Source organism: Filobasidium floriforme (assembly GCF_021052385.1).
Source record: "Filobasidium floriforme strain CBS 6241 chromosome Unknown HD553scaffold_3, whole genome shotgun sequence".
Classification (NCBI taxonomy): domain Eukaryota; kingdom Fungi; phylum Basidiomycota; class Tremellomycetes; order Filobasidiales; family Filobasidiaceae; genus Filobasidium; species Filobasidium floriforme.
This window is the reverse complement of record NW_025763624.1, coordinates 849,349-871,280: the sequence shown is the minus strand read 5'-3', so window position 1 is coordinate 871,280 and position 21,932 is coordinate 849,349. Positions and strand designations below refer to the sequence as shown.

The 21,932-nt window shown below is 54.2% G+C and overlaps 7 protein-coding genes across 7 annotated transcripts; 5 read left to right on the top strand and 2 right to left on the bottom strand.

The window, feature by feature from the left end:
- Positions 1 to 183: 183 nt before the first annotated feature.
- HD553DRAFT_322076 (uncharacterized protein) lies at positions 184 to 1,319 on the top strand (the record flags this gene model as incomplete). Its single annotated transcript, XM_046181269.1, has 2 exons — positions 184 to 196; positions 418 to 1,319. 2 exons carry the CDS (start codon positions 184 to 186, stop codon positions 1,317 to 1,319), a joined length of 915 nt encoding a protein of 304 aa, XP_046039295.1.
- A 1,593-nt stretch (positions 1,320 to 2,912) lies between these two features.
- HD553DRAFT_160410 (peptidase S24/S26A/S26B/S26C) lies at positions 2,913 to 4,052 on the top strand. The gene is made up of 3 exons (XM_046176824.1): positions 2,913 to 3,047; positions 3,114 to 3,707; positions 3,784 to 4,052. The coding sequence occupies exons 1-3, from the start codon at positions 2,979 to 2,981 to the stop codon at positions 3,847 to 3,849; spliced, it is 729 nt and encodes a 242-aa protein (XP_046039294.1). The 5' UTR covers positions 2,913 to 2,978; the 3' UTR covers positions 3,850 to 4,052.
- Positions 4,008 to 6,929, bottom strand: HD553DRAFT_267925 (DNA polymerase alpha/epsilon subunit B-domain-containing protein; the record flags this gene model as incomplete). Its single annotated transcript, XM_046177549.1, has 11 exons — positions 4,008 to 4,193; positions 4,221 to 4,401; positions 4,472 to 4,668; positions 4,747 to 4,980; positions 5,050 to 5,241; positions 5,314 to 5,568; positions 5,653 to 5,741; positions 5,813 to 5,851; positions 5,922 to 6,068; positions 6,257 to 6,513; positions 6,607 to 6,929. Coding segments are annotated over 11 exons (2,100 nt in total), but the record flags the coding sequence as incomplete, so codon positions are not given.
- Positions 6,930 to 7,522: 593 nt separating this feature from the next.
- Positions 7,523 to 9,673, top strand: HD553DRAFT_327891 (putative Co-chaperone; the record flags this gene model as incomplete). The annotated part of the gene is made up of 7 exons (XM_046181842.1): positions 7,523 to 7,721; positions 7,827 to 8,071; positions 8,154 to 8,942; positions 9,028 to 9,093; positions 9,172 to 9,221; positions 9,299 to 9,393; positions 9,486 to 9,673. The coding sequence occupies 7 exons, from the start codon at positions 7,523 to 7,525 to the stop codon at positions 9,671 to 9,673; spliced, it is 1,632 nt and encodes a 543-aa protein (XP_046039292.1).
- A 5,282-nt stretch (positions 9,674 to 14,955) lies between these two features.
- Positions 14,956 to 17,105, top strand: HD553DRAFT_267978 (PAS domain-containing protein; the record flags this gene model as incomplete). The annotated part of the gene is made up of 4 exons (XM_046177552.1): positions 14,956 to 15,177; positions 15,245 to 15,492; positions 15,560 to 15,894; positions 15,964 to 17,105. 4 exons carry the CDS (start codon positions 14,956 to 14,958, stop codon positions 17,103 to 17,105), a joined length of 1,947 nt encoding a protein of 648 aa, XP_046039291.1.
- Positions 17,106 to 17,283: 178 nt separating this feature from the next.
- On the bottom strand, positions 17,284 to 20,878 carry HD553DRAFT_305474 (amino acid permease-domain-containing protein). Its single transcript, XM_046179171.1, has 18 exons — positions 20,489 to 20,878; positions 20,347 to 20,423; positions 20,179 to 20,282; positions 19,978 to 20,118; positions 19,781 to 19,910; positions 19,643 to 19,713; positions 19,544 to 19,583; positions 19,170 to 19,483; positions 18,887 to 19,100; positions 18,807 to 18,824; positions 18,702 to 18,745; positions 18,486 to 18,636; positions 18,412 to 18,429; positions 18,009 to 18,340; positions 17,916 to 17,931; positions 17,723 to 17,845; positions 17,580 to 17,654; positions 17,284 to 17,507 (listed from the first exon to the last, which is right to left on the bottom strand). The coding sequence occupies exons 1-18, from the start codon at positions 20,835 to 20,837 to the stop codon at positions 17,382 to 17,384; spliced, it is 2,343 nt and encodes a 780-aa protein (XP_046039290.1). The 5' UTR covers positions 20,838 to 20,878; the 3' UTR covers positions 17,284 to 17,381.
- Positions 20,879 to 21,095: 217 nt separating this feature from the next.
- Positions 21,096 to 21,736, top strand: HD553DRAFT_160243 (uncharacterized protein). The gene is made up of 2 exons (XM_046176823.1): positions 21,096 to 21,322; positions 21,390 to 21,736. The coding sequence occupies exons 1-2, from the start codon at positions 21,181 to 21,183 to the stop codon at positions 21,545 to 21,547; spliced, it is 300 nt and encodes a 99-aa protein (XP_046039289.1). The 5' UTR covers positions 21,096 to 21,180; the 3' UTR covers positions 21,548 to 21,736.
- Positions 21,737 to 21,932: the final 196 nt, after the last annotated feature.

Genomic DNA, 21,932 nt, shown 5'->3' with positions numbered 1-21,932 from the left:
CTAGCAATTGACGCGGCCCGCGCCAACTTCGACGCGGGATATCGGTAACACTGGCTGGGGGGATGACCTGACGCTCAACCCCTTCCAATCTTCGCCGAGTCGACGTCCCGCTCGTCAGATAGTCACAGGTTATCCTTTGACACGGACCAAGCTATCGCCAACTCTGATATGCAAACGTTAAACATGGCGAATGGACGTCAGTCCCAGCGATCGCCATGACTGAGCGCAAACCGCGTCGAAGCGATTGTCAAATCAGAAGCGCATCCTCTACCAAGCGCAAACCTTGATGGAGAGGGGTGAACAGGTCGACCAGTCCCAAAAGATGATGTTCAAAATGCGTCGACGTCGTCCTAGAGACAGCAACCACGACACAGATATAGCAGAGCTTACACCTCGCGACCATGTCCTCGACGATAGCTTCCTCCTCATCCGCCATGCGGGCCACCACCTCGTCTTTCCTCCAGACGAGCCGTCGATCTCTCAAACCCAACACCTCATCCTGCTCTTCGACCACGACAACGACGACCCGCTCCGTCTCGAACCGTTCTCGAACCCCTCACGACCCATCTCACAGTGCATCCGCTCGAATCTACACCCCACGTAAACAATTCCTCTACCGATCCTATGCCGACCTGCTGGAAAAGTCCCAAGCCGTCATCCTCTTTCAGCCAAACAACCTCTCTTCCGCCGAGTTGGGAAGCATCCGACGGGCCGTCAAGGGCGTTCCGGTCACCAAGCACATGATGGGAGAGATCGGTCTCGAGGGAGAACAGTCGGAGGAGGTCGTCTCGTCGGTAGCAGCGACGTTTACCGTGGCCCGGACGGGACTCTTGGCCTCGGTCATCCGTTCCCTCCCATCCTCCTCCACACCCGCACACACGGCCGATCAACTCTCTTCCCTCCTCTCCGGCCCTGTAGCACTATTGACCGTGCCTACCCTCTCACCACCCTATATGAAATCTCTCTTTGCGGCCGTGAACAAATCACTCGGTTATCGCCCACCCGCAGCTAATCACCCTACCGCCCTCGCCGGGTCTCACCCGACTTCCCCTCGTCTGGTCCTCCTCGGCGCATTGTTGGAGAAGAATCAGCTCTTCTCCGCCCCCGAGCTCGTCCAACTCGTCCAGACGCTTCCGGAGATGGACATGCTTCGAGCCCAGCTCGTCGGGTTGTTGGAGATGCCCGCTAGACAGCTTCTGGGAGTCACGCAGCAGGCTGGCGGTGGAGGATTGGTCAGGACGTTGATGGGTCTGGAACAAGGGTTGAAGGAGGGCCAGGAGGGGCCTGCTGGTGCGGTCGAGGGCGAAAAGGCGGCTTAGGAGATGTCACGAGGAGCGGGCGGGAAGGGTAGCGAATGGCATCGGTGGACATGGTCATTGGATAGAGAGAGCATTACGAGGCGGGAGTTTTGTAGCATTAACATCATCGGACGGGAATGAACACCGCCGCAGCTTACGCACTAGAGAACAGTCATACGATCGTTCGACGACTCTGGAATTAGCGGGAAATCGCAATTCTGACTGGATCAGACGAGATGTCAAGATCAAGTCGTACGCATGAAATTCCTGTTAGAACGATGTAGATACAAAAGACGAAACGAGGGGTTCAAGAAAAGGGAAGCAAGGATACAATTGAGGGAGTCGAAGTCTCGTCGTCGTACAAGTAGAATTCTTCGAGCAAGCGAGCCTGTGAGGTCGAAAGGTGCAGATGAAAGGGGCTAGGGCACAGGGATTACGGGACGAAGTGTGTAGGAGACAGTCTCGAATCGTGTGCCATGGCGATTGTCGTCGCTCCCAGAACGTAGTGGCATGAATGATGGTGGGTGTATGGTCCCGAACCTTGGTTTCCGTGTCAAGTTGTCGGATAGGGGTCCTCGATCCCGCCTGTCGCTGCGGAATCGAGTGCCGGCGTTCATGACCGTCGTCGAGTCCGTCGATCGACCGTCCCCGAGTTGGTCAATGCCTGCACCAGCCGTATATACCGTATCAACTAGGATCCAACGGTTTCAGAGTCCCAAGCGTCAATCGGGGAATGGACTCACCATCCTCTCCTCCCGGTCATCCTCCTCGTCGACTCGCCCACGCATGTACTCGTCCGAGCTTCTCGAGGGGATCAAGACCGTCTTCTTTTCCTGTCCGGCCCATTCGATCGTAAAGACGTTGTCCAGCGTCTTTCTTCCCATCTAGGAAGCAGGTACGCGATGTCCTCGGGATGGTCAGTCGGGGGGAAACTCGAAGTGCGACGGCGACGAGATGGAGGAGCGCGACTTACGTCGGTCTTGAAGAGATTGTTAAACTTCTGTTTGAGATTGACCATCGCGGATGGTTGCAAGTTGGCTGTGTAAAGTGCTGGGCGTCTGAATCTAGTTGCAAGTTGAGTCGTATAATCCGTACATGATGATGGTCAACAAGTTGCAGGTTGCAAGTTGCGAAGTGATAGAGTTGAAGAGCGACGGCCTACATCATCGCTCGCCGAGTCCCCGAGACGCGAGAAGCGTGTGTTTACGTTTTCAATCGTCGCAGTCGCGCCCGCCGGAGGGGAAGGGGCAAGAAGAGCAAAAAATAAAATAGTGCTCGACCTCGCCATCCCAGGTTAATTGCTAGACGGTCTGGGTAACCCACCAGAACCGAGATATTTACAAGCGGTTGTCAAGGGATCCGAGGGAGCTCGCTTTCGATCGACGGAAGGCGAATCATCTACGAGGTCTCGTTCTGTTATTCATGCCAACGGCCAATTTACACGCGCAAGGGTTGTGGGTTGAACCTTATGATTCATGCTTACGTCACTCGTTAACAAGCCATGTAGCCACCCTCCTAGTCACCCTCCTATTCATGAGAAGGGGACCCCATATCGCGTACCGCCAGCCTGAATCGAATCATACTACTACTGTAAGTACTGTAGTCACTCTTAGCGACATATCGTCGCCTACGATATCGAGGTCGATCTTGACGTTCCAGCCTGCTACCTCACTCGGCAGGATGGTCTTTGCTAATCAGGTCAGGGCGTATGCTCCGCTCTACCGTCGATCGGCCATCGTCACCCTCCAGGTGAGTACATCTTACACCATACTTGATTCGACAACTCATCTTTTCCCTCTCTCCTCTGTCCCGCAGCTCTTGACCACGCTGCATCTGATATCCACCGACCTCCTCGAGATTAGGATGTGCGCCGGTTTCTCCATGCTGCCCACCTTGTCACACACCGGCGACTTTGTCCTCATCTCACCCATCCCCCTCAAGTTCCACATCACCTCTGCTCAACTGAACGGAACTCCCCGTCCACCGACCTCTGAATGGGGGATTCGTCGTGGAGACGTCGTCATAGCCACCTCCCCTACGGACCCTAGCAAGACGGTGTGTAAACGAATCTTGGGGATGGAGGGCGACATCGTCGAGGTCGACCCGGCGAGGACCAAGGCGAAGCGGGAAGCCAAGGAGCAGAGGAGCAAGAACACCGAGCCCGATAAGCGGTGGGAAGAGCTCGACGCTGATCATCGGAGAGAGATCAACCGGGTCAACCAGGCTCAGATCGACGAGGATGCCAAGCTCGTACCCGTGTTCACGCCGAGAGGCAGGTTGGACAGCGAACACGTACGGATACCCAAGGGGTACGTCTGGTTGGCAGGGGACAATGCGAGCAATTCGACGGATTCGAGAGCGTACGGGCCGGTACCGATGGCCATGCTCAAGGGCAAGGTGTTAGCCAGGGTAAGCCGGGCGAAGGAGCGGAGCGGTCGCGACCCTCTAAGTCGCAGTGACTGAGCTGATCGTCAGGACTTCACAGGTCTGGCCGAACCCGAAATGGATGTCAGGCGACAACTTGATGAGAGAGGTCGCCGAGACGTCGTGAACAGGAGAAGAGGAGCAAAGAGGCGGACGTTTTGGTCCGGACCGCAGCACATTCCAACGCAAACAACGTAAAAGCCCCATTGGATCAAGAAACCCGAGCATAACGTGGCACCAGCCTGGCAACATCGCAGCATATAGCATCATCATCATCATCATAGATCAGATCCTGATCAAATCTACCCTCGCCCGCTCGTACACGCGATGCTCTTGCTCCTCGTCCCCTCGCTCGGCAGCCGCCACGAGTTCGGTCCTAGCTACTGGATGTATTGCCATCTTGCAAAACGTTCCTGCCGACGAGGCCTTGGCGAGGTAGGACGGGTTGACGGTGACGACCGAGTCGACGATCTGTAGTCAGGCAGAGCGGGATCCGACCGTCAGCGAATGATGGCATATATCACATCGCATTCTACTCGCCTTGGCGAAATGTTTCAGCTTGCTCGGCAGGATGAGCACGTCCGGCGCACGCAGTTCGAAGCGCAGCAGTTCCTGGTGCGTTACGTCCAGGTTGACATCGCCAGCGAGGTCTGCCGGCGGAGGAAAGATTGGGTAAAAGCTGCCAGGTCGAGCAAGGCCCATGCATCAGCTCCGCGGTATATAGTGACTTCATATCCTCGTGCACCCACTTTCTCTGATTCAAGACGTGCCGACAAAGCTCGGCCATGGCGTCTTTGGATGCCACGGCACCCGGTTCAGGCTCTGCCTCTTCGGCACGTCTAAAGTATTCCTCTTTACGAAGGTGAAACAGGACGTCGACCGTAGACATCGAGAACAAGACCTCGTTGATAAAGAAAGAGCACGGGTTGGGCAAGAACCTGACGCGCTGCAGACGGTCAGAGGCCGATAATTCAGTTAGCGGACGTGTCTACAGCGAGACTCTGAAATGACTAGTGAAACGCACCTTTGGCAGCCCCAACTCGGCCGCTCGTTCCTTTTCAAAGTTGGCTTGCGGAAAGGCCACGTGCCGGCTGATCAGGTCACGTACGCTCGGGATCATGATGATCTGAGTCCCCGGACATGATTCCGAGAAAGACGATATCCGATCCCCAACTTGTTCGCGGAAGATCTCGATCAGTCGCTTGTCCACGTCGCCCGCCTTGATCTTTGGGTGTGCCGAATCGACAAAGGGTCCCAACTGGCAGCAGGCGTCGGGTCAGTATGGCTTGCATCACACTTCAACCAGCCTCGGGTACCGGAAACTGACCAGGATCAAGGCGTCCGGTCGATCGTTCCTGACGACCTCCATCAATGCGTCCAGCGGTTCATAGTCGAGGTCGGTATCCAGCGTGAACGGGCCAGCCGCGATGACGATGGAGAGCGGTTGGCCTTGCAACTGCGTATGTTGAAACTGTGCCAGCTGGGAAGGCTGCGTGACCGCCAGTTCGCTCGGATGGGGCTGCACACAAAGCGTAACACATTTTCAGCTCGAGCTTGTCAAAGTCGTTCGCAATTTCAAGCCCGGACTAACCATCAACACCTCGTCCACGACAAACGCGCCTCCGCCTCCGTTTTTCCCTCTGAGCGCGACGATCCCACCCTGAAACACCCCGAACCCTTTCACCCCTGGCGTACCCCCGCGGACTTTTACGTCGTTGCTGAAAACCAACGGCGTCCTCTTTCCCGCTCCGATGGATCGAGAGGATTCGATCTGCAACGAGTTGGCTGTGGGTTTGCCCGAATCCGTCGGGGTCGAGATGAGACGCCCGACGACGTGGACGGGTTCCTGTAGTGCAAGGAAGAGCCGCTGATCAGACAATGTCCTCAACAGCGCGACAGCTCAAGGACGGCCTGGCTTGACAGGACCTACCTCGGAGATGACGCTTGGGTCCCCCAGCTCGTCTATCCGATAGTCCAGCCGGAAAGTATCCGCATAGTCTTCAATCACCTCGTCGAGCGCTGTCGTAATTTGTAGCAAACTCCCCAAGTCAGCGTGACCATCACACGCTCGTCCGCTACTGACGCCTCACCTGCACTCCGATCCGTCATCTTTTCAAACATGTATCGATCTAGCACACCATGATCGTCAACGACTAGGTCAAGAGGAGGAGAACCTACCTCCTCGTCATGGCGACTCACAATCGTAATCCTCGATCCTCCTCGTCCCGCTCATCTTTACCCTCCCCTTGTGGCTCGAGAAATCCAAGGGAATTCCGCTCGCCGGGTCCAGTTCGGGGTTCAGCGTCTCTAGCCTCTCTGATGGGGAAGGGCGGTGGGCAAAGGGGACTTTGCGAGGGGTGAAGCTGTGCGAACGAGAAGACCGGCGTTTCCAGGGGCGTGGTGACTTATCTGTTAGTTTACGTGCTTGATTTTTCTCTTAGACGACCCGACGTCGATATGAACTCACTCGGCACCTGGAGAGTCGAAACCCCCGTCCATCCCCGGCGTTCCCATAGACGGACCACCTAACAGACCGTTTGGCTTCATCCCCGAGCTCGCCCCGTCCGTCATCGACCCCGACCCGTTGGCCATCGGTCTGGACGGGGTGACGAACGCCGACCCCGACGTCGAACTCGACCCGGCTGGCGGTCTGGAGGGGTAAGCCGTCCTGTTCTGGGTGGGTGTCGGTGTGAACTGTGGTGTAGCAGGAGGGGGACGAGCAGAGGTCGATTGTGGGGTAGAGCTGGAGGTAGAGGCGGATGGGCGGGAAGGGGTGGTCAACGTGTCCAGGCTGAGTGGTTGGTGAAGGGCAGCAATGTCAGAAGATGTTCAAACCTCTCCTCGGAAACAAGATGAAGAGTATAGAGGAGAGCTGGCCACTCACAACCCTCCAATATCTCCAGCTCCCGTCCTTCTCACTCCCGCTTTACTCCCTGGCGTCCCTGCCATCCCATTCACGCCCGCATGACCATATGCTCCCAGCCCTCCCACTCCTACCCCATGCATTCCCGTCCTGCCCAATTGTTGTTCCCTCATGACCACCTTTCTCAACTCTCTAGCTACCTCCATATCCACCATCCCCGAGGTATTCTTGTGTGACGAGGTCGATGAGGGATGCGAAGGGTGCGAGGTGGGGAGGGAGAGGAGATGGGCTTCGTACTTGTAAAAGAGCTCCGAGGCGGGGATGGAGTAGATCTTGCATATCGACGAGACTGCAGGTATACATATATGGCCCAAGCATTGTAATGCGTTTCCGCAGGTCGCGAGGGAAAGGAGGAGAAGCAGAGTACTGGTCAGCTCGAGGTGCTCTCAAAAGTCATCGAACAGACAATCAGCTACTTGCGTTCGTTCAGTACGTCCTGTTGATCCCGCAACTTGGGTCCGAAAGCCTCGACGAGCGCTGAAGGAATGTCTAGAGCTGCCATGGCGGTTGCCGTGTCTGGGTGTGCGGTGTCGGTAGATGGCATGCGATGTGACAACCAAGACCATCAGAGGATACACCCATATCGACATTCGACCTCTCTGATCCCTCTGAACCTCTCTGAACGCGACACGATTCAATCAAACGCGTCGCGTCAAGGGAGGGAGAGGGCGACGTGTATACACAACTAGGGAGTCATGATAAAGCATCCGATAGCATCCAGATGCCGTAAAGGTGATCACTGTCTTTCCGGAAGCTTCTCTAGGGAGCAGTGCTGGTCGAGGTATGTTCATATCGTCTGAAACCCCGTTAGGAACAGACATTCAGCTTTATGGACCAACGCCAAGGATCAACGGATACACACACCTCTACTCGCGAGATGAAGATCAACCTCGTCGCCCGCTTGCCGGCAGTGACGGCCATCCTCCTGTCGCTCACCCTAGCCACACGGGATGTGCTAGGGGAGAGCTCTTCCTCGTCGCATTCGTCGTCCATACGAGATCTCAAGCTCCAAGGAGACGCCTTGCTGGCCAAGGGAGAATACCTGGGAGCTAGTAGAGCTTATTCGAACGCTATCGGTGAGTCCTGGTTGATGGCTAGCATTCGAACAGACACTTCATCTCATTCCCTTTGTCCGCTTTGGCACCTCGTTTGCTAACAACCTGATCACATCTCCCTTGCAGACCTCGACCCGACATCTTTCAACCTACACTACCTCCGAGCGACCACTTACCTCTCTCAGGGACGTCATCAACTCGCCCTGACGGATTTCACAAAGCTATTGCAGCTGAAACCAGACTTTCACCAGGCTCATCTGCAACGAGCCAGGATCTTGGCCAAGGAAGGTGATTTCGAGCAGGCTCAGAAAGAGTTGGGCGTATGGTTGAAGACGGACAAGGGAAAGGGGGATGAGGAGGCCAAAGAGCTGGTGAGTTGGCAGATGTCCTGTCTAGGTGTCTTCCCTGGTCTCAACTGACGACCTTCCACGTGTAACCCTGCCGCACCTCTAGTCACATCGCCTCGCCGATGCCATTCGATCCATTTCGATGGCCCGCAAAGCACAGACCTCGAAAGACTGGCCCGCCGTCGTTGAAGCCACCTCGACCGCCCTCCTCGTCGGACCCAACGCGATCCCCCTTCGTACGCTCCGTCTCGAAGCCTACGAACACTTGGCCGACCCGGAAGGCTATGTCGGCGATCTGTCCCGGTTGACGACCCTTCAACCGAGTTCGGCGTCACATTCCCTCAAGTTGGCGTATTACAGCTATCTCGTCCAGAACGATCCGACGAGAGCTGGGGTTTACGTGAAACAGGCTTTGCACTTTGATCCGGATTCAGCGCCGCATCGACGGGTTCACAAGCTCGTCAGGTCGGTCGAGAAGCAGGTGGCGCAGGCGAGGAATTTCGTAGAAGGGGGCAATCATCGGGAGGCTATCAAGGTCTTGCTCGGGACCGGGTCAGGGTCGGCATCATCTTTTGGCGGGCTGATCGCCCTCGTCAAGGAATCCATCTCTACCGCCACCCCTTCCTTCATCCCCGTCTCGTTTTCCCCCCTGACTTCCTCTCAACTCCTCCTCGAACTTTACCGCATGAGCCTGAAATCATATCTCGCCCTCGAACTGAAAAATACTGCGGAACTCGAGAAATACGCCGACCTGGTCCTATCCATGCGTGGGGGTGATGGGGACATTGACGCGCTGACGGCCAGGGGGGAGATCTTCGAAAAGAAGGAAATGTGGGAAGAGGCCGTGAGGGCGTTCAACGAGGCTTTTGAGAAGAGCGGGAGGAGCAGTCGGGATGTAAGCGTCTGCCTTGATCTTGGGCAGGTCGATTAAGGGATGGGTAGAGGCTGATGCGAGGCGAATTGCCTTCTTCGCGCGACAGATCATGAACAGGTTGCAGAAGGCGCAGAGGTTGTTGAAACAGTCGAAGGCCAAGGATTATTACAAGGTCAGTCCTCTCATCTGCTCTGGTCATGCACGGCGCATCAAGGTGCAATGCGCTGATACGGTCGGACGTGCATTACAGGTCTTGGGCGTCTCACGGGATGCAGATTTGAAGACGATCAAAAAAGCCTTGTGAGTCGTATCCCTTCCCCCCAAGCGTCGAATCCGATGACTCTGAATATCTGATCATCGTGCGTCGTTCGCTTCAGCCGGAAAAAGGCCAAGGAGAACCACCCGGATATCGGAGGATCCGAGGAGAAGATGGCCCAGATCAACGAAGCGTACGAGACGCTTAGCAGTCCAGGTCAGTCCTACGCGCGCCGTCAGGTTCCCTCTCTAGTTTTTAGCGGCGCGGCGTCGCTGACGTCTTGCCTCGCTTGCCTCGCCCCACGACAGAGCTTCGAGAGAGATTCGACAACGGGGACGACCCGAACGACCCCATGGCCAACGCCGGCGGTGGAGGTGGTGGCCCATTCCAGGGAAATCCGTTTGGAGGGCACCCATTCGGGGGTGGAGGGAGACAATTCCACTTCCAGCAAGGTGGATTTCCAGGTGGTGGGAGGACGCAGTTCCATTGGGGCTAGACGATGGAGTGGGGTTACGTGTTGTAATTTCGATGCCCGCTCGGACAGGCGAGCGGAGGAATATAGATGTGCAAATGTCACGAATGCGCGAGAAGGGGTTTCAGAGGATTTGGAAATCCTTCAACTTCTCACTCTCTCGGCAGCGCAAAGACCGTCGAGATCTTGATTCGCGTTTCTCTGACGCCCTTGAATTCTTCGCTTCGATTTCAAACCTCCTACAATACTCGCACCTTGCCAAGAGAAGAAATCCAGTGAAAATGCTTGGAGAAAAGCTCGCTTGTCGCTCGATCTAAGCATCTGCCATTATCATGTGTATATGACATTGGGATCCTACGTCACGGTGGCAATCTAGTCAGAACGATGCGAGTTAAGCCTGATGGGTTCTGTCGCAAAGTTGCTATCGTGTATGTCAGCCTGAAGCCCAGAGTTCACGTAAGGTTGCGACACGTTGCTCAACCAGATGAGTCAACAACTGACTATTAGTCGCTGTTAGGCGTACAGAAGCTAGCATAGCTGCTGGTCAGGAGGTCGAGGTGTCTCTGACGTCCGCTTCGAAAGCGTCTCGAACGGCGAAATGCTGCGGTAATATTTAGCTCGAAGTGACAGCAGTGCAGAAAAATCGGCGAAGATCAATCGATGATCAGTGGCCAAGCAAGAAGCCTTTACTGTAGCTAGAGGGTAGACAATGCATCACAGCTGCCCAGGCAATAGAGATGATATCACTCCTCTCCTGTCTAGTCATGCACATCCACCATGTCGCTTTCTAAAATCTGTGCGATGGGTGAGCTGAACCTGCATAAGATGTATACCAGACACTGCTTAGTGATACATTCATTGGTGTTTCTATTCTCTTCCAGAAACTACTACAGATAGGAAGATGGGTGAGCGAGCTGCGATTATGTGGCTCGGAAAGGGCCAAGCAGTCTCGACTCCAGTAGCCTTCCACGCCACGAGAGTGGGCGGCAAGGCGAACGCGGTACAAACCCTGTTCGCGACTCGCAGATGCCGCATCATAGCTCCCTCATGAGCGCAGGATCGTTCGGCTCGCTTGAAGCGCAGGGAGGGGTGCAATGGATTCGTCGAAGCGTCCGAGGGTCACACCGGGCGTCATCACAGAGGACAGCGTCACGTTCCTCAACCTTAGTCCCATCTGGGCACTCTATAGAGCTGCGAAGCGAGATGTGCTTATGGGAGATGCAAAAACAGTCACAGCGAATTCAAGGAAGGTATATTATCCAGTATACATACATCGATTCGCATGATGTTCACTTTTCTAGAGGAAAAGATCGTGGTCGTGGTTCTGAATCATCTCCTCAATATTTTCTGTTAACATCTGAAATGGAGTATTCATGCCGACACCAAAGAACGACGCTCATATCACCACCGTGAGTCTTGGTTGGAAATTCCAGGCCTGGCTCCCTGACTATGTTTGAAGTTGTTACATCTGCCCAAGGGCTTGTGGTTGCGCCTGAGCTGGTCTACCTTTTCGATGCTCTTGCCAGTGTCTCGCCCTCAGGACAGGATGTGCTGGCAACAATCCCGAGCGCGAAGATACAGTTGACTTGTCAAGCCAAGCTTAGGGACGCATTCTCAGAAACCTAACTGCGACGGCCGGCATGCAGCGCCACAACAACACGGTCTGAAACGCGCAAGAGCTATACGAGCGATTGGTATGACGCGTGGGAAAGATCAAGCCCGGACCCTCTGAGATATCTCGGAATCAATCAATAAACTTCGGCTATACACGCGAGACGGACAAATGACGTCGACTATTCCCCGTCCCCCTCGTCCTGCCCCTGCCTGTGTTCGGATGCTTTTCAGCTTTTGTGTCTCGCAGCGCCACCCCGAGGATGAGGCAAGCGAGATCCGATACCGAAGCAGCTTCTTCGATTTCCAGCGTTCGGGGGAGGATATCGATCGAGGACGCGGAGGGGGGATATCAGCGAAGCGCACAACGTACCCCGACAGCCTGCGACCTGCAATCTGTCCGTTTGAGATTCTTGTCCTGTTGTCGTACGCATGTGACTTGGGAGCTCAGGACAGGTGCGACGCCCGTTCACACTGGATACTGGAGGAGGGATGACATGAGACCGCGACACACGAGTCCTGCTAAAGAATGGTGGATCTACACCCGGCGTTTGAAACGGTCATCAAATTTCAGACGTCATCATGCGTCAGGTTTGTCACCCGCACCTTCCGGACGAACACAACAATGGGATGGATGGGATGTGACGGCGGATGAGGAAGGAGGGAAATCAGAAGTGACGCAATGAAAGTCCGTCAGTGAAATCCACCAGCACGTCAACACCAGGATCCTAGACATACGGTACAGACAGATACACGCGACGACAATTGTGGTATCCTCCCGCTTCCCCAGTTGCCACACAGGGATGGAAGAGAACGCCTCTTGTCGCGGGCTGTTAACCTTTCTCGGAGGATGCTGGTAGCTGGTGGCCCCGTATGCGCCTTTTCGATCGTTCGAGCCCATGTAGAGATCCGTCGAGATCGCAGGTGGAAAACGTTACAAATCACAAACTGTAGGTTACGCTGGACGTTGTACCTGCCCAAGGAAACGGAGAGACATCGAGGAACCAGGATTCAGACCGGAAGAGTGATTCGACGGAGGGGTTGGACGAGCAGCAGAAACACGCGGGATCACACGAGATTATCTCTTCTGGTCGCCTAGCCAGTAGCCAGTAGCTAGTAGCCAGCAGCTAGTAGTACCCATTTCCCATTCCCTGCATGTAGATTGAATTATGGCATGATGTGTGTGTACGATTCTGACGGGAGTCGCTGTCTTTGCTTCTGCTTCTGCTCTCTCTGCCTTTTTCGAGCGATTACGCGCGCTAAGAGTCATATCGTTGGGTCGCCGTCCTGTCCCCTCTCGTGCTCTCCCTTCCTCCTCCTCCTCCCCCCGGCTCCACCCACTCTTTCCTCGCCTCTCTCCGCTCTCTCTCGTATCCCTTACACCTTCTCAACCTTTGACAACCTGGTGTGTCTGACGACATTTACTACTCCTACCCATCATCATCAATCAAAACTAGTTTGCACAGGCAGGAAAAGTCGAAAGCAATTCTCGTCGGCTGGCTCTCTCTCTCTCTTCGAACGTACACGAGGACCCCGTCCTGGCTAGGCAGCAAGAATTCGAATAGCGAAAATCCTACGTCACGAAACCACAATAGTCATTACCCAGAACCGGGAAAGGTCCAGCCAATCGAGGAAAGGGCTGAATAAACCACGCTACCACTTAGGAGAGAGACGGTCAAACGGATCTTCTACCCGCTTTCGTATTCCTTACGAATCTTCTAGACAGCTACCAAACGGGGAACGGAGACATACATCTCCCTAACCCAATATCAACCCCTCGGTCCTGCCTCCCAGCTCGACCTCTTGGCATCCTTGTTATGCACCACTGAGCGGACGATACGGGACCCCTTTCCTCAACATCCGAGACGACGACAAGACGTCCAGCAACCTTGACGCCAGACGCAAGTCCTCGCAGCTGTCACATAGTCGGGTCTATCAGGCATACCACCTGGTCGACTGTAGACTTTACCAGAGGATCACCACTCTCGGGAGATTACAACCGCAGGCCTCCATACCAGTGTCTATTGACACGTACCCCTGCTAGTTGTCGAAAAACGACTCTAGGCCCGGTCGACTACCTCGCGCACTGCGTCATCGATAAGAAGCCCGTCATAATTACCTCGATCACGTCGACCTCACGTCATAATATTTCATCTCGTCAACAACACCATCACATCCTACTTTTCTCTTCTCGTTCCGATATAACCAGCTGTCACGATGAATTCGCAGCAACAACAACAACAGCAACATCATCAACAAGGCCAAGGCCAAGGTCAACAGAACCAACACCCCCCACCTACTTCGTCTCAGGGCCCTCCTTCCCAGGCAGACTCGCCCTTTGACTTGTCGTCGTTCATCGCTTTCCCCACGGCCAATTCGATCGGTCATTTGCCTGCTGGGAACGACGATCTCTACCGTTCGTTTGCCCAGGGAATCAAGTCGACCTCGAACGGACAAGGACAAGGTGGTGGTGGTAACGGTGCGGGACCGAGTGGGTCGACGGGCGGGATGGACGGAGGATACTCGGCCGTGGGAGGTTATCAACAACAACAGCAGGGAGGACCTTCGGCACGACCTCAGAGTTCGAACAACAAGACGGCGGTCGGCAATGGCAACGGGACGGGAGGTGGACAGGCCGGTGCGAACGGGTTGAACCCGTACGGTCTGGATCCTTCTGCCTTTCACGGCGAGGTCAGATTTCAGGTGAGTCTCGGTCGATGCCGCCCCTTCTCACAGATACATGCGATCTGGCGGAACCACGAGAGATTGACATTGCGACGACCCCTAGTTGCCGGCCTTTCTGAATCCTACCAACTCTCGACCTGCCTATCCGAACGGAGCGGAGGCTTGGTCAGGGTACGGAAACAACTCTACCAAGGCACTCGAAGGGATGTACAACCAGAGTCTGGCTGGCGGGTCCAACAACCGTCCACCACCAGGCGCAGGAATGTCTGTGAACGCTGGGAATGCAAACAACAGCGCCACCGGGAACGGCGTCAACAATACCGTTGGTTACGGAAATCAGATGGGGAATTATGGACAGAACAATGGAGGTCAAGGGAACGGTAATATCGGTTGGAGCAATAACGGCGGGAATGTGCAGGGGATGGGTGGAGGTTCCGCGACACCCGGCGCGAACAGGAGCGGACTGAACATGGGCGACGGACACAATGATTCCGGCGGTTTCGATCAGTGGGACAATTGGAACTTCTCGTATGTCCAGCGTGCTTTCTCTCTGCCCTCCTGAGCTCTTTGTGGTTAAGTGTACTGATTTGGCTGCGACCCGTTCTAGTGTCGATGGATCGAGACCATTCATGCCGAACGGGTTCGGATTCGATCCAGGTAACCCTGGCAATATCGTCCAGTCACCATATACCATTTCGAATGTTCAGAATATCCAGCGCAATGTCTCAGGACCGCAGGGGGGAATGAACAGCAATCATAACAGCAATAACGGTGGTGGCAACAACGGCACCAACAACTCACACCGTGGTTCAGGTCCGCTCGACATGTCCATACCGACGTCGGCATTATTGCCCAACTCAGCATTTCCCACTTCGTCCGCGTTCGCATCGAGTTCCCGCATGAACTTTGGTCAGGATACCGTCCGCAGCGCACAGGGCAACATTTCGGGTAACGGTAATTTCCAGGGCCAGATAGACGAGAACGCCTTTGCCTCGTCCGCCTCGGACAATATGGCCTCCAATACGGCGGCTTCTCTGATCGCCTCGAACGGTCTCGGGAGCCTGGTCAACCCGGGCACTCTAGCCACTCAAACTCCGGCTGGGCCCAATATGCCGGGGTTGTACTCGACGACCGGATTTGACATCGTGAGCGTGCTCGCCAAGGTGGCCAATCGGAAGGACCCCAAGACGGTGTTGGGCCCGGTCGACTGTAGTTGTAGTTTCGTCGTCTCGGTATGTATTCTCAATGGGAGCGCGAGCTCATGGTTCAGGTTTACTGACCCACTTCCCATTCGAACAGGATGTGCGAAAGTTCGATTCTCCCATTGTCTATACATCACCGACCTTTTCCCAATTGACAGGATACGAGGCGAGGGAAATCTTGGGCCGCAATTGTCGGTTCTTGCAGAGTCCAGATGGCGAGGTCGCCAAGGGGTCGAGAAGAAAGTACACCGATAATGTCGCAGTCGCTCACATGAAGCGGTTATTGCAAGCGGGCAAAGAGTGTCAAGCCAGTTTGATTAACTATCGCAAGGGCGGAACGCCATTGTGAGTCGTCTTGCTTTCACAGAACATGATTTCCCGCGGGAACTGATACCCTGATCTATTTTTTCAGCATCAACTTGGTCACGGTAGTGCCGATCACGTGGGACAGCGACGAGATTGTCTATCACGTTGGATTTCAGGTCGACCTCGTCGAACAGCCCAACGCCATTCTGCGAAACATGCGGGACGGTTCATATCAGGTCAATTACACAGTGCAAAACAACCCGCAACCGCCCATGAAACCAGCGGCGAAACCTGTTATCGAACCGCCACCACCGACGTCGATCGGAATCTCCCGGCAGATGCTAGCCCTCTTGCCGCAAAAGGCCCAGACAGCGGTCTTGGCTGGGGGCGAAGAAGTTGGAAAGTCGGAGTGGCTCCAGCTTGTCCTCGCCAATACCGATGGTGAGCTTTCGAGCAACGTGCTTATTGAGTCAAGTTCGCATCTCACACCGCTGACCCTCTCCTTCGCAGACTTTGTGCATGTCTTGTCGCTCAAGGGACAGTTTCAGTACGTCTCGCCGAGCGTGACGAGGGTACTAGAATACGAGCCCGAGGACCTTTTGAACAAACACATCTCGGACATTTGTCATCCCTCGGATATCGTTCCCGTCATGCGGGAGCTCAAGGATGCCACCCATACCCCCACGGAGGGTCGACAACCACAAGCTATCAACATGTTGTTCCGTGTACGGCGAAAGCTGAGCGGATACATCTGGCTCGAGAGCAGTGGACGGCTTCAGGTCGAATCCGGCAAGGGGCGAAAGGCGATGGTTCTGACGGGTCGAGATCGAACTTTACCAGCATTTTGCTGGAAAGCACTTGATGATCATGGCGGCCTTAGCGATACCGAGGTGTGGGCAAAGGTCTCTTTGGATGGTCTTTTGCTCTGGGTCACCGGAAGCATAGGCGAGATCTTTGGTGCGCGATCGAGCGAGTTGATTGGCAAAAGCATCTACTCGTTCATGGCCGGCGGCGAAGACGGCCCTCCAGCTCCGGACGGTCACTCGTCATCATTAGCCGTCGAGAAGGCGATTTCAACGTCGGCCGAGGGGCTTCCTAAGCGAGGCGCGACGTCGGTGCGACATCAGCTCATCGGCTTCGATGGCAGGACTCGCGAAGTCACATCCAACTTCTTTGCAGCGGGTTCGTCATCCGCTGGGCCTATAACTCCACCTCGTGAATCACCTACCGCATCCGATGACGATCTACGCAGCAATGTCAGCGGTATCGTGGAGGCACTGCCTTTCCAGATCCTGGTCCAGATCAAGTCGAGCCCGACAGGCATTCAAAAGCCGAAATCCGCCATCGTTCACCCTCTTTCCGAAAACGTATTCGAGGAGATGGATACAACACGAGGCACATCATGGCAATACGAAGTACATCAGCTCAAGACTGCCAACCGAAAATTGAAGGATGAGATTCAAGCACTGCGTACCGGAAACAAGACTGCGAAGAGCTCCGACGCAGAGGACGATATCAAGCGAGCCAAGGGTAAAAAACGAAAAGCAAACGAGAGCGGACCTCAACCAACAACGGATCACCCAACCCCGCTTCACCAGCAAACGCCTGGTTTCGGGCTGGCGCCTGGCCAGCTTTTCAAGACATGGTCCTAGATTGCAAAGCATACACACCAACACTAGCCTTCACACCGATTGGCAAGAAGAACCAGCAAAATCACCAAGATGGACCTGTAATACTGTATCAGCGGGATTGTGAATGATCGTGTCACCGACACCAAGTTGTAGCCCTGTATTCAGCGCCAATTATGAATAATGACGAGGTCGATCGCATGGTGTGCTGACAAAATATGCATCTCCGGGCGGGGTATAAGGCAAGGGGTACATTATCTAAATCTAAGAGATGAAACGCTTCCACAACACAGACGAGGTCTACCCGCCCCAGATCCTAACACCCTGGTAAGATGCAAGGTCCAAGGGGTAGTGAGCATCGTCCAAATTGCCAAAGAAGTGAGCGTGAGGCATCCCGCCCAGTTTCTCCGCTACCGCATGCACAAGCTGCACTCAAGGATGGCGTTGATCAATGAACTCCCTACTATAGATTTATCAACAACAAGTGCACTTGCTTACCTCTGGGCCAAATGCTGAGTGATTCTTGACGAGTACGAGATCCGTTGTGATGTCGGGGAAAATCTCGTCGACGATCTGAAGATTCGAAAGACGCGCTTGTCAACTACCAGGACGAGGTAGGCCAGGTGACGTTCAAATCTCACCTTGGCGTTGGCTTCCAATTCGAAGGGGATGGCATTCACCGAGGTGTAGGCATGTATAAAGACCAGGCGTGAAGTCGCCTCGTTCTGTCTGACATAGAGCTCCGCTCGCACCATTGTAGCAATCTGCAGCGAGAATGCAGCCCGTCAGCTTCCGGTCGCTAGCTACCCATCATGATTCGCCTTTTCCGCATACATCGTCCGTTTTGATCCTGTAGCAGGATGAACGGGTGACCGAGGTTGTCAATAGTAAACCGAGTACTCTGCCAGGGTCTCGCAGTCGGCTTACCAGATACAAACGGCGTGCTTGTTCAGCTCCTTAATCCGCCGAACGAAGAATTGCTCTCCGTTCTTGTTCCATTTACGAGCGAACCTTGCGTTGTCGTACAGGTATAAGACCCAGCGGTAGATCCGAGGTTGGTTTTGATAAACCGTCAGGAGCAACATTATCACCACTAGGGTCACGCCCCACAATAGTAGGATGATAGGCGTTTGTACGAGATTCCCGAGGATCGTCGTTGTGATCACAGCCAAGGCCAGGATGACCAGACCGGCTGAGGTGCGACTGTTTCGCATGAGCGTGTCTCGATTGATCTTCAACATCAGGCCGGCGACTACGAACTGCAAAGCGACAGGGCCATGAGGTTAGGTTCAGTGAACCCTACATATCAATCGTCGAACGTCCTGCTTACTGTGAGAAGGACCGACATCTAGGCGGTGGCAACAGTCAGCGAGATAGCATCATTTTCGGCGCGATCAAACTTACAAAGCTCATTGAAAAGACGTTGCTAGACTGAGACAGGGAGAAGCCAGAGCTCGCATATAGGATTACGGTCAGACCTAGATACAGCGCGCAAGCCGCCCATAAAGACCCATTGGGCAGAGCCCGAAGGAAGAAGGCGGGCAAGCCTCGATCTCTAACACGAGCCTGACGTTCAGCAAACGTTGACGTGATGCGAGCAGGTGAGGACTGGTTACTGACTGTGTCAAACGTTCCACCAAGCTGCAGGTAGTGACGGCACCAGTCTGATCAAGAAGGATCTTTAGTCAAGCTGCGATATTGCCTTTGTCGAGCTGACCAACTTACCAATACACCTCCGCACAGCTAGAAGCAAGAAGCAGTCAGCTCAGGTATGCACGGCCAACCACGTATAACCAGTGACTTACTACGACAGCGGAATCGATAACGATGACAATCCTCAACCAAGAACCTGCTGCACGCTCTCCGACTAGGGACAAGATGTTTGCTCCGCTCATGATGCTTTCCCTCGGTAAGACGGCGTACGTCAAGAGCAGAATGGGAACGTTGACGATGATGGCGCCGATGACGAGGTTGCGCAGGACCTTAGGGTAGGCTTCAGGGCGGATCGAGGAGATGTATCTGTCCGGAAGAAAGCGAACGATCAGTCAAACTGGTATCATCGGACAGCGGCGGGAGTAATAGACTTACGCAGGTGCGGATTCGAACCCCGTAACTCCTAAAAGGCCTATACAGATTCCATTGAAGATTGATTTGGCAATGTTTCCGGTAACTGCAGGCGCGGAGTGCCAATTCTCAGAGATCACAGCATTTCCCACCTGTGCCCAATGGATGATCGCGGCGATAGCGAGGACGAGCATGGTCAGGCAATGAAACGTGCAGATGGTCAAAGTCACACCGCTGCTCTCTTTGACGCCCATCAGAAAGAGTCCTGTGAAGGCTGCGAGGAGGATGATGGCCAGGACAAATTCCGGGAAGGGAAGTCGGGCTTCTCCGCCAATATACTGAAGTCATCTTACAGTCAGCACGAAGAGCAGAACTATTAGCAGGACGACTGCACTCACGGACGCCGCTGTTGCTGCAGAGACAATACCCGTTGCAACACTGAAAACGTCTGAGCGTTAGTCTCGCTCATGCTCTTAAAGCCAGCAAAGTATCCTCACGCATCAATAATGGTCACGGTCCCCGCGAGCAGAGCCACGAACTTTGTTGTTGTATTCAGCATGTACGTGTACTAAGACAGGTTATGACAAATTCGAGTTAGTGACCAACAACCGAAGATGTCACAGTTCGGCACTCACGTTGGCTCCATCAATCCTCATGGCGCTTCCCAACTCGAGGAGGATCGGTTTGAGGAGGAACAAGATGCTACACGCAACCAGCATACAGATCGGCGAGTATACATCCGCTACTGCTGCTATCGCTGGGAGTCTAAGAAAACCCGCAAGATTTAGCAAAAGACTATTTCCAGTGTTTGGGATGACACAGATTAGCTCACGAGTAGAAGACCGACCCCCACACGGCATTCCCTGCGATCGACGTCGCTCGATACTGATCGAGTTTCGGCTTATCGTTGCGCTTCTCCAGCTTGCTTCTGGCCTGCTGCAGGTCCTCAGGGGTCAGATCTAAATAGCTCATACTGTACGGCGTGTATCAGGTCCACATCACGATCGTCCCAGATGGTCCGCAAATCACGTACGACCCCCAACCGGCGAATTGCCAATCATAGCTCATGTTCCTAAACCTGGGTCTGTGCGTGGTCGGTTTCTTGGTCGTATTCCGGTTCCTCAGTCTCCTAACGATCTAGTAGAAATCGCCGACCAACCATCAGTCCAGGGTTAACACCCGTCTATTACACTTTACTGACCGTTTCGAATTCTGATCGAGCAAAACTTGGCGGTTCATACTGCTCTACAACGCCCTTGTCTATCGGTTTACTCGAGCCTGATCGGTTCCAGCAGGAGTCATTTAGCATCGAGATATCGTGGAGGCTGCGGAAGCCGGCGTACCAGCAGCATTTTTTCGCCTTCGAGGCGTCATGTAGGTCATCTCGACCGCATCCTCATCTTCCTCTTTAGATTTCGAAGTTCCCGCTTGGTTCTCAGAAGACTCCTCGTCGGTATCCTCGTCAGGCCCAAAATGAGGCATGGAGAAAGAAAGATCGCCCTGGAGCGGAGCTGCCATGTCCTCTCCTACGACTTCGCTCATCTGCGATTTGGTCCGAGACCTCCCATATAGATCGGTATCGCCTCTCCGACTCTTGGTAGGTGTGTCCTGGCTACTGGGAAACGAGACCATGCGTTCCCGTTTCTTTGAAGGGGTCTTGGATGGCGTTCGAGCCTTGTCAGGGAGATCCATAGCTGCAAGAACCAGGAAACTGGCAGCTGTCTAGTCTGAAGTATAAGATGACTTTGGCTAGAACAAGGAGACGACCAGCAATCGACTCTATTTGGCTTTCAATAATAATGTCGAGGGTGATGCTGCTCCTGCTCCGGAATCAAAATTACGCTATCGGAAGTATTTCGATAATTCGGAGGTAATGCCCGAGGCCCGAGGTCGATCACCTCGAGCAGATCAGTAGGTAACGTAGTAGAGAGTTGCAACGGACTTTTTATCGCGATATGTATCCTCCAAGACCTGTGAATCGTATCCATCGACAGACGTCCTGTAAGGCTTATTCAAAAAGGCAGATCAGCTAGAGATGTCGAACAACAACGACCAGCCGCAGCAACCGCAGCTCGCCCTTCCTGCTCCGGGTGATCCATCTCACGAACCCTCTACTCGTTCGCTGAATGTCGTCGAGGGTACGACCATCCAGATGGATGAGCTGGGTCCTATCATCGGTGAGCGTCATAGAGCTGTTCAATCATAGGATTTGCAACCTGATGTCGCGTTCGAGGAATGTATCAGTCAACTCTGATGGGACCCTCTCGAGAATCTCCAACTGGCATGAGATGACTCCCCCCGAGCAGGAGAGGACCGTCCGACTGATCGCGAAGCGCAGAAATCAAGAGCGAATGAAGGCTCTGCAGAAGAAAGAAGACGAGGAGCAGGCTGCAAAGCAATAGAGAACGGACGTAACGGACGAAATACAAGGACAAACTTAGCGACAGTATCCTCTGACGTAATGATTACATGTTGTTTTCGACGACGACCTGTGTATGCGCTCTGAGCATACGAGCTTGTACTTTGACTTGGCTAAACAATCGGTGGCAAGGACTTCATACTGCTAGTAAGCAGATCTCATCGATGGCACCGTCCGGTCAGCGTATGGGCTACGGTGGTAGATGCCTGATGGGGTTCAAAGCGCACACCGGTCTGCCCCTTATGTCCTACAGCGCGCTCGACTTCAACTCGTGCCATGCTAGGATGATCGAAGGGCAGTGGCGATCTAATCTCTCAGGACGTGATCATAAATCTGTTTCTCTGAGGGGGTTTGTGCTCTTGATGCTG

Excerpts from the sequence above, each read along its gene's own strand:
- HD553DRAFT_160410 (XM_046176824.1), top strand. The coding sequence starts at position 2,979 with ATGGTCTTTGCTAATCAGGTCAGGGCGTATGCTCCGCTCTACCGTCGA. Across the intron at positions 3,048-3,113 it reads CGGCCATCGTCACCCTCCAG|CTCTTGACCACGCTGCATCT; the intron begins GTGAGTACATCT and ends TCTGTCCCGCAG. Across the intron at positions 3,708-3,783 it reads AGGGCAAGGTGTTAGCCAGG|GTCTGGCCGAACCCGAAATG; the intron begins GTAAGCCGGGCG and ends AGGACTTCACAG.
- HD553DRAFT_305474 (XM_046179171.1), bottom strand. The coding sequence starts at position 20,837 with ATGGATCTCCCTGACAAGGCTCGAACGCCATCCAAGACCCCTTCAAAG. Across the intron at positions 20,424-20,488 it reads AAGGCGAAAAAATGCTGCTG|GCTCGAGTAAACCGATAGAC; the intron begins GTACGCCGGCTT and ends GGAACCGATCAG. Across the intron at positions 19,584-19,642 it reads ACCGTGACCATTATTGATGC|TGTTGCAACGGGTATTGTCT; the intron begins GTGAGGATACTT and ends AGACGTTTTCAG.
- HD553DRAFT_160243 (XM_046176823.1), top strand. The coding sequence starts at position 21,181 with ATGTCGAACAACAACGACCAGCCGCAGCAACCGCAGCTCGCCCTTCCT. Across the intron at positions 21,323-21,389 it reads TGAGCTGGGTCCTATCATCG|TCAACTCTGATGGGACCCTC; the intron begins GTGAGCGTCATA and ends GGAATGTATCAG.